This window comes from Echiichthys vipera (genome assembly GCF_963691815.1).
Source record: "Echiichthys vipera genome assembly, chromosome: X".
Lineage (NCBI taxonomy): Eukaryota > Metazoa > Chordata > Actinopteri > Perciformes > Trachinidae > Echiichthys > Echiichthys vipera.
In genome coordinates this window covers 40,476,042-40,488,977 of record NC_139825.1, presented here as the reverse complement: position 1 = coordinate 40,488,977, position 12,936 = coordinate 40,476,042, and the positions used below count along the sequence as shown (strand labels likewise).

The following is a 12,936-nucleotide window of genomic DNA, read 5'->3' as shown; positions in this document are numbered from 1 at the left end:
TGTTTAGATTCTGCTGCGTCTCAGTATGCTGTGTGTCCAGGAGGGGAGCTCAGGGAAGAAGAGTAGGAAACAGCAGCAGAGGCTGCTAAGGAACATGGGAGCTCACAGTGTAGTGCTGGAGCTTCTACAGATTCCCTATGAAAAGGTACAACACTGCAGCTGAATATTATATCACATGCTGAGTAATTAGAATGCTTGCTCTTAATAGCTTCTACAGATTGCGTTGTAGTTCCCCATTAATGTAATATAAAAAAAAGGAAAGCATACTATGTGTTGTCTGCATTAGGGTGAGGATGTCCGAATGCAGGAGATCATGAAACTGGCTCACGAGTTCCTGCAGAATTTCTGTGCAGGGAATCAGCAGAATCAGGTTCTTCTCCACAAGCATATCAACTTGTTTCTCAATCCGGGGGTGAGTAGTACAGGCACCTCAAGTTAACTCACAGGGACTGATTTCTACATTAGATACAGTTCAGCTTCCAAAACACTATTTTTTTTTGGAAAAACAGATCTGAAATTCCAACATTATTATTGATTTTCACAGACTTTCCTTTTTATACCCATTTTTTTTCCATTCTTCCAACTCTCACAGATTCTAGAGGCCGTCACCATGCAGCACATCTTCATGAATAACTTCCAGCTGTGCAGTGAGATCAACGAACGAGTGGTACAGCATTTTGTCCACTGTACTGAGACTCATGGTCGACATGTCCAATATCTTAAGTTCCTGCAGACCATTGTGAAGGCAGAGAACAAGTTCATCAAGAAGTGTCAGGACATTGTCATGGCCGAGGTTGGTACTTTGATCTTTAAACCAGACAGAGCAAACTTTGTAACGGCAGTTTTATCTACAGTGTCGAAAGTGATTCAAAATAAAGCAGAAAGACAGAGGTGTTGGTTATATCAATTTAAAAAAATTGGTGATACTAATGATAAAATGGAGTTTTATGATTCTGACAATCATGGTAATAATACTGTGCTTTCTACTCTCCCCATACTCAGCTGGTGAATTCGGGCGAGGATGTCCTGGTCTTCTACAATGACCGGGCCTCCTTCCAGACCCTAGTCCAGATGATGCGATCAGAAAGGGACCGCATGGATGAAAACAGCCCCCTAATGTACCACATCCACCTTGTAGAACTGCTGGCTGTCTGCACTGAGGGCAAGAACGTCTACACTGAGATCAAGTGTAACTCCCTGCTGCCCCTGGATGATATCGTACGGGTTGTCACCCATGAAGACTGTATCCCTGAGGTATGAGTAATACACTTTTAAAATGTATTCTCAGGTGAAGTGTGTCTTATTTACTATGCATATCCTTGTGCACTCAAACAAACTGATAGCAATTAGAGGTAAGGTTAGTGTGTGTACTTTAACTCACTGAATAAAGTGTGACTTTAAGGTAACAATGAACAGAATTATTTTTTTAATATAGAGAGGAACTAAGACATGTTGCCGCACACATGCTGTGTGCCAGACATGCATGTTTACAGTAGATCATTAGTTCCCAAAATGGTGAATCCCTGGGGCTACACAAAGTCACATAGAGGGTACGCAAAAAAAGATATTTGCATTTAAATGGGCGCTCATTCCAGTTGCTGTGTGAAAATGGATAATGGTTAAAAAGAGACTGAATCCCCCATCCAGAGAGACACCAGCTGCTACGACCGCATTCTATTCTTGCATATTTTTTTTTTGTGCAAATCAACTCAGTGTGACAGACAGTGTCAAATACAACATGACAACACACCTCAGGGAGCTGGCTGAACAACTGTGCAGGTATTACCAGTGTTTCCCTGGTAGGCCCCCTTGAAATTCAAGTTAATTTTATTTGATTGTATTTTCTGAATAGCATCCAATCCCAACAGGAGTCATTTAAGGATCCCTCTCCTATAGAACAGCTCTGCACCTTGCCATTTAAGTAAACAAACTAAATTGCCTTATGTTATTTATCTTATTTTAACGATGGATGTAAATTCTGTTTCTACATGGCTGCATGTTTACAATTCTCCGACAGCGTTGGAGATTCACTTGTTCAAATATCGTTTGTTAGATTGTTTGGGAAGAGGCTTCACTCCACTACAACAGAATTAAACAAACTGAAAGTCTTGAAACTGTGGGGGAACATTATTTGGACCTTTTGGACAATTATTTTAAAGACATTTTCTGATGGCGAGTGTAGCTCATTGTGCAATACACTGATTTAAACTCAGTTTGCATTGTGGCTCACCCCCTAGGCGCCCCCCACCGCTGCAAAACTAGGGGAAACACTGACTTCCTACCCATGATAAATGTGTCTTAAGTTTGTTGGTTTCTTTGTTTGTTTGGATCCTAATAGGTGAAGATTGCCTATATCAACTTCCTGAACCACTGCTATGTCGACACAGAGGTGGAGATGAAGGAGATCTATACCTCCAATCACATGTGGAAGCTGTTTGAGAACTTTCTGGTGGACATCTGTCGGGTAAGCCACAATGTATTTGACATCTTAAAGTGAGACTGACATTAAACAATGTGATAATCAGGGGCAGAGTGCTATTCTGTTTTATATTATGTCATGGGTTTGGGTGATTAATATCAACACAGCATGCAATGAACATATGTATGTTACCTGTCGCCCACAGGCAGGAAGTCTGACCCAGTGGCTTGCTAATATATTTTCTGTCCTTGCCTAGGTGTGCAACAACACCAGTGACAGGAAGCATGCAGATACCATGCTGGAACGTTATGTAACGGAGACAGTCATGAGCATTGTCACATGTTTCTTTAGCTCTCCTTTCTCTGACCAGAGCACAAGCCTGCAGGTAATCTGGACTGTGGAGTATAGCATTTGAAATTAATTTCATAAGCAGTCAATCATGTATATGCTAGAGTTTACTTTTTTGACAGAGATAAAATCCACTCACATAAACATAAATGTATATACATATACGTATACGTGTGTATGTATACACACGTATACTATAAAATATGATTCTTCCCTCTGCATAGATGGCTCGCCGTATGTATGTAAGTAATGGTAACTCTCCCCCACATTTAGTTTCCCAACCCTTCGGTGTTTATCAACAGGCTTTGAATTTTAAGCAGTATCTTCACTGTGTGGGTTTTACACGTTGTCATAGCTTAGTCAGCACACAGACTCTGTTGTTCCCAGATCTGTGGGTGTGTTGCACAAGGTTTTGCTGGGACATGGTGCAGATGATGCACTCACGCAACGTGGTCACTCGGTTTCTTAGACCTTGTTTTTACGCCATCCTGTCGCCCACAACTTTTCCAGTAAATCATGGCCATTACCCTTCATAGATTGCCAAATCCCTCGTACAGTAATGTGGTATAGTATCTCATACAGTTGCCCACTTGACACCCTGTTTTCTTGGTGTATGGCATTGTTTTGTTCCAAGTTGGTCCCAGTAGAAGTGATTTACTTTTATGTAACCCTTTGCACATTCTGACAATTCTGCTTGCTGAGGTTTAACAATACATGATGATGTTACAACCCTCTCTCTCTTGCAACAGGCCGCCATTTTTGGAAAAATAACTGAGGTATTTATTGTAGTCTAGGACTATGGTCAGATGATAGATTGCTCTTTCATCAATCAGTTGTACTATCTGCTCAACACTGATTTGGTGTGCTGTGTTGGGACTGCATATGATCATTACCAGCTGGCCTACTGGACCCAGAGCTATAGACCCTTCCAGCATAGGTGCTATAGTATCCTCACATTTACATCTCTAGCACACATTGGGTTATGAGTTCAGCCTAGTCAGGAAACACTATAGTCACTTTGTTTGTTATTAAACTATTATTCACATTTTTTTCTCTTTAATCCATCATTGGCAGGATGTGCTTAGCTTTTATTCTTTACTGTCTCTCTTTATACTTTTTTTTTAAATTTGCTCTCTCTCTCTCTGTCTTACAGACTCGTCAGCCAGTTTTTGTACAACTGCTCCAGGGAGTGTTCAGGGTGTACCACTGTAACTGGCTTAACCCTGTCCAGAAGGCCTCAGTGGAGGCCTGCATTAAAGTACTCTCAGACGTGGGTAAGTCATCTCTGGTATTATTTTTGAAAGATTGTTGTGGCACATGATAAACGCATTAAGTAAAAATATTTACATTATTACCTCTACCCAGCTAAAAGCAGAGCCATTGCCATCCCAGTGGACTTGGACAGTCAGGTGAACAACTTGTTTGTCAAGTCTAATAACGTTGTGCAGAAGAGCATCCTCAGCTGGAGACTATCTGCAAAAAACACTTCTAGACGAGACTCTGGCCTGACTTCCTCCAAAGACTACAGAAACATCATTGAGAGGCTACAGGTCAGCATAACATAGTGTATTGTTTTCTTACAGTTTCAATTCCTCACACTTTTTAATTTATTCATTTTTTCCATTCATTTTAATGTGTTTAATACTTAAACCAGACATCTCATCTAACAGCAATCTATTAAGTAGGAAGGCGGGCAAGACAAAAACAAACTAAATTAATATTCAAACATCTAAATGTACATGTCTAAACTATACATTTTGAATGCAATGTATAAATATAAGAGAGAGAGAGATTATTGTTTTGTGCGTGCTGGACACACTGTTTTTTGTAACATTTCATCTTTGGAAACAGAATCAGGTAATAATAACAATTACATTTATTCTTGCAAGAAGGGAGCATATTGTATACTTTTGTCTCACCATGCTCTGAGAGCAGTCCTCAGAGCCAAGTTATTTTAACATGCAGTTGAACTGTAATGGTTGTCATGGTGATATATTTAGAAAACATAGTAGGTTATCTCGACTTCTCCCATAGCAATCGCCGACCCTCCTGCAACACAGTGTGAGAAAAGGTCCCTGTTCTCACCGTGAAACACAAAACAATTAATACAGAGTTCTCACATATAACGAACAATAACTTTTTTCCATCTCTTTCTTCCTGAAAATTGTTCGAACTGTGTGTAAAATTGAGAGCAATGAGAACTTTGAGTTAAATTCCCTTTATGTGTACCCGTCTGTCAACAATATGGACTGAGTTCAGACTTCCCCCTTTATATTGACTGTAATTTGCACCACAAAAACGTGGTGTCTTGGTGTGATTGTTGGTAATATGCCAAGAGTACAAACAAAATACCATAGAAGTGGTTCCTAATTTCATCCTGTTTTAGTCACCAGCCAGGCTGTTACACCCTATTCTCTTGTGATGCCTGACTCAGTATTCACTGGAAGTCGGAAAAATCAGGTTCAGTTCAGCTGTTATTGCATGAGGACAGGGTATGTAGCAAGGGTGCGACTGAAAAAGTTAGTTTTATTTTTTATTTAAACACTTTTACGAGACCAAGCTACTCGTAAGATTGTCAGTTTTGCCAAGTTGTTTGGGGATTTTTCACCAACACATTCCTAGACAGAGAGTACTGTGGCTATAACATTATTTCCTTCCCATTGCTTTTTTAATTTTATTTATGCTTCAACACTATTCATTGTCTGTTACTTATTTTTTTGCTTCCTGATAGCCCTCTTTTTCTGCCACTCAGTACAGCCCACACAGTTCTATAATCACTGCCAGACCAGCAGTCTTCATGATGCACGTTAACTTATTTTCATATTTTCACACTAATCAAGGAAGTGCATAGAGACAGTGCAGTATGTAGTGTACTGGATGTCACTGCCTGTTTCTCTTACGTTAATTTATAAAAACAAATGCATATATTTTAAGGTTCCTGGCAGCTGGTTTTCTTGGATAAAATACCTAGTGTGGATGCATGTACAGAAGAGACAGACTAGCTCATCTGCATCTCTTGATGATTTAATTCACATTTAATAAATTTGAATATATAATATATATTTTTATATATATATATATGTGTGTGTGTGTGTGTGTGTGTGTGTTAAGTAAGAACAACAGGCTTTTGTTCACTTCCATAATGACTTTTTATACATAGATATTATCTCATAAATAATATATAAAAGCTGCATTATTTAAGCTGAACATGACTGTAAGGATCAAGTGTTGTGGAAAACCTGCAGTTTCTGGTTATCTTGAAGCTCCATATGTGTGTCCCTATGCTCTGCAGGACATAGTGTCAGCGCTGGAGGACCGACTAAGGCCCCTGGTCCAAGCTGAGCTTTCAGTGCTGGTGGATGTCCTGCATCGTCCAGAGCTGCTCTTCCCTGAGAACACAGATTCTCGCAAGAAATGTGAAAGTGGAGGATTCATATCAAAGTAAGTTAAATGATTGGAATTTGGCCAACGGATGGAGTTTTATTTATTCACTTCAACGGGATAGGACAGCCTCAGAGAAAGTACAAACTGAGAGACTGTTAGTACTTTCCCAGCCTGGTCAGATGCGTACATGAACTGATGAAGCCTCTTGGATGAGAGGTGAAACGTCTTCCCAGACAAACAACCAAGTCCAGTTGCTTTTGACTGAAATTGCTTTGGGGATAACGATGACCTGGACAAATGAGAATACTCACAGGCTTACAGCAGATTGGATTACTTTACAGGAACCTGTCATGACGCACAGAGCCATGGTTGTTGCAGGGATAATCATATGACCTATGGCCCCCATTCTGTGTGTCAACCCTCACTACCTGATGTTATCACGGACTTGCTTTACTGTAGGTCTCTGTGAGCTCAAAAACATCTGCCCTGGTGTTTATAAGTTTCCTAAATGCACTCTGAACAACTCTCTATTCTATGGTTTTCTTTAATTTTCTTTTTTTGGGGGGTAATTTTTACTCATTCAAGTGTGCTGTCAGACCCTTGTTGTCTAAATCTGACGTTTTGGCCAAAATAATATGTTGTGATTTTCATACAGTAGGAGTTAAGGTGTGTTGTGTTGGGGTTAGGTGGTTTGAGAACTGCATTTTTCATTGATCCATTTGTATGTACTCACTTTTCTTTCTCTTTTCCTGCCCAGACTTATAAAACACACCAAGCAGTTGCTGGAGGAGAATGAGGAGCGCCTTTGCATCAAAGTACTGCAGACATTGAGAGAAATGATGACAAAAGACCGTGGCTATGGGGAGAAGGTACATACTCTCTGTGCTCCTGTTTTCATCATCTTCTCGTTGTTTTGCCCGAGATTCACCCACACATGAGATGAAAGTCTTTACTGACAAAAAGAAAAAGGGTCCCTGTCCCACTGCAACAAATTTACTGGAAGACATATGTTTAAAAACCAGTAAAGTAAAAGGAGAGGCTGAGCTCTTTTTGGTTGCCTCTGGAGCCTGAATGGCACACTAAACAGAAACGATCGATGCGTATGTAATCAAGTCACAGTGCAGTTTTTTAATCCTCAGTGTTGTGTTTCGTTAGTTTGATAAACACCGGTACATATTTAGTAAAATCCTAATTCCTCATTAATTCCTTCCCAAAGTATCTTATCAAACAATAACTCCAAATGATTAAAGTGACAAATATCAAAATTATTAACACTATTAACACTGCATGCTTCATCTCTCTACTCACATTTTACACAACATTCATTGGTCACTAATGACCTCAGACTTGATTGCTTCAGCTCAGTCAGCTTGTTACAACAACAGTAGCAGCATATCTTCACTGACTGAAATGAAGACAACCCACAATTTGAATTTAGATTTTGATAGTTGAAACTTATTTTTAATTTTTGATGTTTTAGAGACAAGAACTATGTCATCTGCATTCACATTGATGTGATAAGATATGACCTACACATACAGTACACCTTTGTACACCAATTCACACTTTGTATAAAATATTTTAGAATAAAAAAGTTTGGGGGAGATGTTTTTTTTTTATTAATAATTAACACCCTATCCTTTCACTTTCTTCACTAACTGGATATGCTGTGTGTGCGTTTGTGAAAAGCTTTACATTTGCACACTGGTGACGGGCTTTAACTCACTAATCTAGCTCTACTAACTCTCTACACCCTATACTTTTTCTCTTGCAGCTGCTTGCCTTTGATGATGAAATGGATGTGGCTGAGGTTGATCATTTTACTTACTATTGTGATGTACATTTGATTTGTCTCCCACTAACAACGTAGACATGCTTGTGCTTCAAGTACTTTGTAGCATCACATTCTTATCTGTGAGACCTGTAAGTCGCTCAGTCCATCTCTCCCTGTTTTGTGCTCCTAATCTCCGTGTTAAAATGTAGCCTACTGTTAGCATGTCTAGCTCACATTATGCTTTTATGTTGTACCTGTATGTGCTTGTGTACTAACTTACTGTAGTGGAGTGCACTTTTCAAGGAAGAAATTAGTTTTCAGAAGAATACTAACTAAGTAAGTTCTGGAGAATGCAGGCATACAGTGTAACTGCCCCAACTTCAGGTATAAATCTATTTAAACAGCTTTGGATTTTTAGTATGTAAACAAAAAGTTCTACAGTTTGCCTACACAGCACCTATATGTCATCAGGAACGCTCATCACAAAGTGTGTGTGTGTCGAAAGTCAGAGGTTTTTTGTTTTTTTTCTTAAGCCAATGTGCCGGCGACAGACATAGCCAGAGGGATTTTCTTCAAATTTTACACATATGTCCACTTGGACTCGAGAACGAACTGACTAGATTTTGGATGTCAAAGGTCAAGGTCACTGTGACCTCACAATGCATTTTTGTACATAACTCAAGAATTTGTACGATATTTAAGACAATATTTAACACAAATGTCTAATAGGATAAAAATTAATAAGTGAATGTGCGGTAATTCTAGTTTCTTTCTTTTATTTGAAACACTGCCAAATACTTTGCTAATCCTGTAATGCTTGTTAACATCAAGCACAAAGTGAATTTCCTTGGTTACCCTTGCAAGTTTCACAGCAGGACCATTTCTATTTTCACGCCAGAGAGCAGGAGGGGCTCCATATAGATTCGTTTCTTTCTCCATTTCTTTCTGTCAACACCAAGCACTATTGCTGTTTTGTGCCTTTTCTGGAAGTCCCGGAAAACCAAACACCATCATGTTCATAACATCATCTAGATGACAGCTCAGTAATTTTCACCACCCACAGATGGCTACAGTAATTTTCTCCATTTCTGATTCCTACATCAGTAATTTCAGGAGAATCTCAATGCGGATGGGCTTTCATGACGCATATTGCGTGGATTTGCAATGTGCTATTTGCATTGTGAGACGCAATTTGCATCTATTCGTGCCTTTCTCACTTCTATCATAGACTGTATAAAAGATGGACATAGTGTTCGTAACATAACCCTTAAGTTTCTGAAGAGCCAAAATTAAGCTCATAGTAGGCAGCTCCCATTGGGTCCTGCCGCGGTCATCTTGTCAGTGCCTGATGCCGTGTGGTCCTGGCTAATTTCAAAGTCGGTTCAAAAACCTGTGACAACACTTGTCATTTAAAGCAGCCATTCCCTTAATAACGCAGAATTTTAAGCCTTAATTTAATATAAAAGGGTGAATTATTTTTTTAAAGAAATCATCCTCGTACACGTTATGAACAGGGAAATAGCTGGAGGGACCAAAACCCTTTTTTTGTACATGGCTGTAAACATGTTTATTTCTGCTTTAAAGTTGGGTATTTTAACATGTGGGCCGATGGGGATTGACTCTTTTGGAGTGACCATTTTTGGCACTTCCATGTTTGCTTAATTTTACAGTGCAGAGGGTTGCCACTTCAAACTCCTGTCCCATTAAGGAGATGTGTACTTTCTCAGTCACAGCATTTAAATTTTCATAATCTCATCTCATCTCATCATCTTGTGTTTGTCATGAAATGTCTTTGTCTGAAATGTCTGAAAATAAACTGAACTGAACTGAACTGTACCGCTCATCCAGGGTCAGGTCGCGGGGGCAGCAGCTCTAGCAGGGGACCCCAAACTTCCCTTTCCCATAATGGACTTGCCTAATCTTGAGTTGATAATCTTGATTATCATTATTATAATTAATCAACATCAAAGAGATATTTCTATTTTTCTGGCCACTGAGTCAATCGATAGCCCCCTTGTGATGGATGTTGGTGAAATAACCTATTCTTATCTAAGCCCCTTGCCACCATTACAAGAGCAGGTGTGAGTGTGTATATATAGCTAGGGATACTCCATCTTAACAGTTCATAACAGGGGGGCTGGACTGGGTGTGGAGTGTTGTGCATGTCATGCATGTGCATTGCAAAAATATGTGTGTGGTCACGACCTGTGACCTTAAGGAAGTGGATACAACTGGTTGCTTTCTGTTTGTGATAATGAGTACGTTACATTAGATGTCACAGGAATTATGGGTGTGACTACAGAGGAACCATATCCCACGTGTCACTAGTGACTAATATCTTAGCATGGGACCTATCCTGCACAAATCTATTAATAGTTTGTAAAGGGGTTGTTTTAGAAAAACAACATTCGTCATTATTTATTTATTTGTTGTTGTAGAAGTGATATTTGTAAAGGACTAAATATTCTAACAACTACCAGTAGATTTTCTCTAAGTTTGAGGGTACTGTAATAACCATAGGACCAAGAGATCTTGATCTTTACCAGGTCTTGTGGTTGTTTTAGCTAGGTAGTTTTTCCGTCTGGCTGGCGAGTTTTAGAAATTGTTGCCTAATTAATGCAGTGTTACAAAATCAGTGTCCTTTTTTTAAACCTTGCTTTTAGTTTATGCTTATTTTTAGTACAGGTATGTTATATTGATATTGCTTGTTCTCTTTTAATTGTGGTGTTTATTGTAAATATTTACTTTAATTAGAAATGTAATATAAAATTTGAGTCAAGTCAAGGTCCACTAAAAAAATGCAGGTGCCCTCAACAGTATAACAAACAGTATAAATGTAACCTAAGTTGCTGTTATTATTTAATTTATAGCATTTTAAGGGCCTCTTGTTCATGATGCCTTCAAATTAAGCATCCTAATTTTTGAGCAGTTTGACAAAACAGTTACAACTCCACACTAGTCCACTTGCTTATTTCTTCCTTGGACTATTCAGATAAGAAGTCCCAAAGGTGCCATGGAGAAAAATATAATGGCTGCAAAGCTCGTATATAGATTATTAGATTATTATTAAATAGATTATTCTACATGCAACTGAGCAAACTCCATCCACTGATATGGACTGTGTAATATGGTTGATGCTCCGGAGAGACCTTGTGTTGGGGGTGTTTTACTAACACTGTTTGGCATAACATATGTATGTGTTTCTTGAAATCAGTAAGTTTGTCAAAACTGAAAGAACACATTGTCAGAGCAGGATAATATGTGCCAGCAGGAAAATAGCTCTGAAGACAGTAGACTAGTCACTTAATCAAGAGTGTGGTGAGTGCAAAGGAAGTGAACATGATGTTAGTTTGGGAAATGGAGAAATAGTCGGAAAGGGTCTTTCCAGAGTTGCCAGGAAGCGATATGCTCAGTTTCTCTGTTATGTCTCTCTGTCTCATGTTCCCTCCTTCCCTCCCTGCTTAGACATGGCACTTGGAGCTTTAGCAATGGAAATCCCCGGCTTCCACAAAAACAGGCCTGTTCTCAGAGACCAGTGCTTTGTCTCATCAACTCCTCCCATATGCATCTTAGGAATTTACACATACACCCCAATTTATTCATGCACACACTCATTAACAATAGCAGACAGTGCCTTGACCGGCAGCTGACAGCACGTGTATGGTTATCATTCAGATAGAAAACAGGCAAACCAAACCTCAACTTCCTCTTAGCAGGAGCAAGATAAACGGCCATGATAGCTGTTATGTAACCCCAGTATTTACCCTGCTGCTGCTCTCTGACCTTCCATAAGACACCGAACTCCCACCCAAAGCTCGCTGGAATGAGTGCAGCTGTCAGTTGCACTACTGTTTGACAGACCCCATCATACATCTAGTTGTTACATGCTGTGTGTGTGTGTGTGTGTGTGTGTGTGTGTGTGTGTGTGTGTGTGTGTGTGTGTGTGTGTGTGTGTGTGTGTGTGTGTGTGTGTGTGTGTGTGTGTGTGTGTGTGTGTGTGTGTGTGTGTGTGTGTGTGTGTGTGTGTGTGTGTGTGTGTGTGTGTGTGTGTGTGTGTGTGTGTGTGTGTGTGTGTGTGTGTGTGTGTGTGTGTGATGATGAGAGAGCAGGATAAAGCAGATTGACGGTTCACCCATTAGCAGGGGTTATCTCATTCTTCCAGAAATAGAAACGTGATAAAATGTGAGCCTGGAGAAAACAAGACACGACCAGCCTGCCAACCTCATTGTCAGGCCTGATCTTATCCTTAACTTCATGTGTTTGTGTTTCCTTCATGTTCATGTGAGCTTCATTTGTGAGACTGTGGGAGGTTAAAGGGGTCAGATCGAGATGACGCTTATGTCCCATTCTGGTGATGTAACAGTTTGCTTAGGATGTTGCTGAGCATGTAACCCATACATGTAGGGGGGTTATATAAGAGAGTGTGTGTGTGTGTGTGTGTGTGTGTGTGTGTGTGTGTGTGTGTGTGTGTGTGTGTGTGTGTGTGTGTGTGTGTGTGTGTGTGTGTGTGTGTGTGTGTGTGTGTGTGTGTGTGTGTGTGTGTGTGTGTGTGTGTGTGTGTGTGTGTGTGTGTGTGTGTGTGTGTGTGTGTGTGTGTGTGTGTGTGTGTGTGTGTGTGTGTGTGTGTGTGTGTGTGTGTGTACTTTCGTAGCCATGTTTTTTTCTTCTCTGCTGTTTGTTCCTCTCTAACTTTAATAGTGTGCAACTTATCTTGCTGCCACTCCCATCACTATCTCTGCCAAACTGTCCTCCGATAGACTCTGCTTGTCCTGGTTTATCCTCCTGCCAGCTATGTGGGTAAAGTCAGGAGACTTTGGGTTGTTGTTTTTTTTCTTGGTCAACAGGGGGAGCTGTATACGTCCCTCAGCAACATGCTGTGGCTGTCCCAGTTTCCTTAACTTAATGCTGCACGATTCTTGGGCTCCAGCCAACTCTCAGGAAGCAGTTACATAAGAGCCAACTATTTTCTTTTTTTTCGCCATTTTCCTGGAATTTAAACACTCCACTGATG

General features: G+C 40.0%; 1 protein-coding gene across 1 annotated transcript in view; it reads left to right on the top strand.

Annotated features, from left to right (window-relative positions):
- The window catches only part of itpr1b (inositol 1,4,5-trisphosphate receptor, type 1b), an 83,271-nt gene that overhangs the window by 27,849 nt on the left and 42,486 nt on the right, over window positions 1–12,936 (top strand). Inside the window, exons 28-38 of the mRNA XM_083938360.1 lie at window positions 8–145; window positions 287–412; window positions 593–793; window positions 1,003–1,254; window positions 2,339–2,464; window positions 2,676–2,804; window positions 3,921–4,041; window positions 4,133–4,317; window positions 6,060–6,208; window positions 6,909–7,020; window positions 7,926–7,961. Coding sequence (XP_083794486.1) covers window positions 8–145; window positions 287–412; window positions 593–793; window positions 1,003–1,254; window positions 2,339–2,464; window positions 2,676–2,804; window positions 3,921–4,041; window positions 4,133–4,317; window positions 6,060–6,208; window positions 6,909–7,020; window positions 7,926–7,961 — 1,575 coding nt within the window. The remainder of the gene's footprint in view (window positions 1–7; window positions 146–286; window positions 413–592; window positions 794–1,002; window positions 1,255–2,338; window positions 2,465–2,675; window positions 2,805–3,920; window positions 4,042–4,132; window positions 4,318–6,059; window positions 6,209–6,908; window positions 7,021–7,925; window positions 7,962–12,936) is intronic.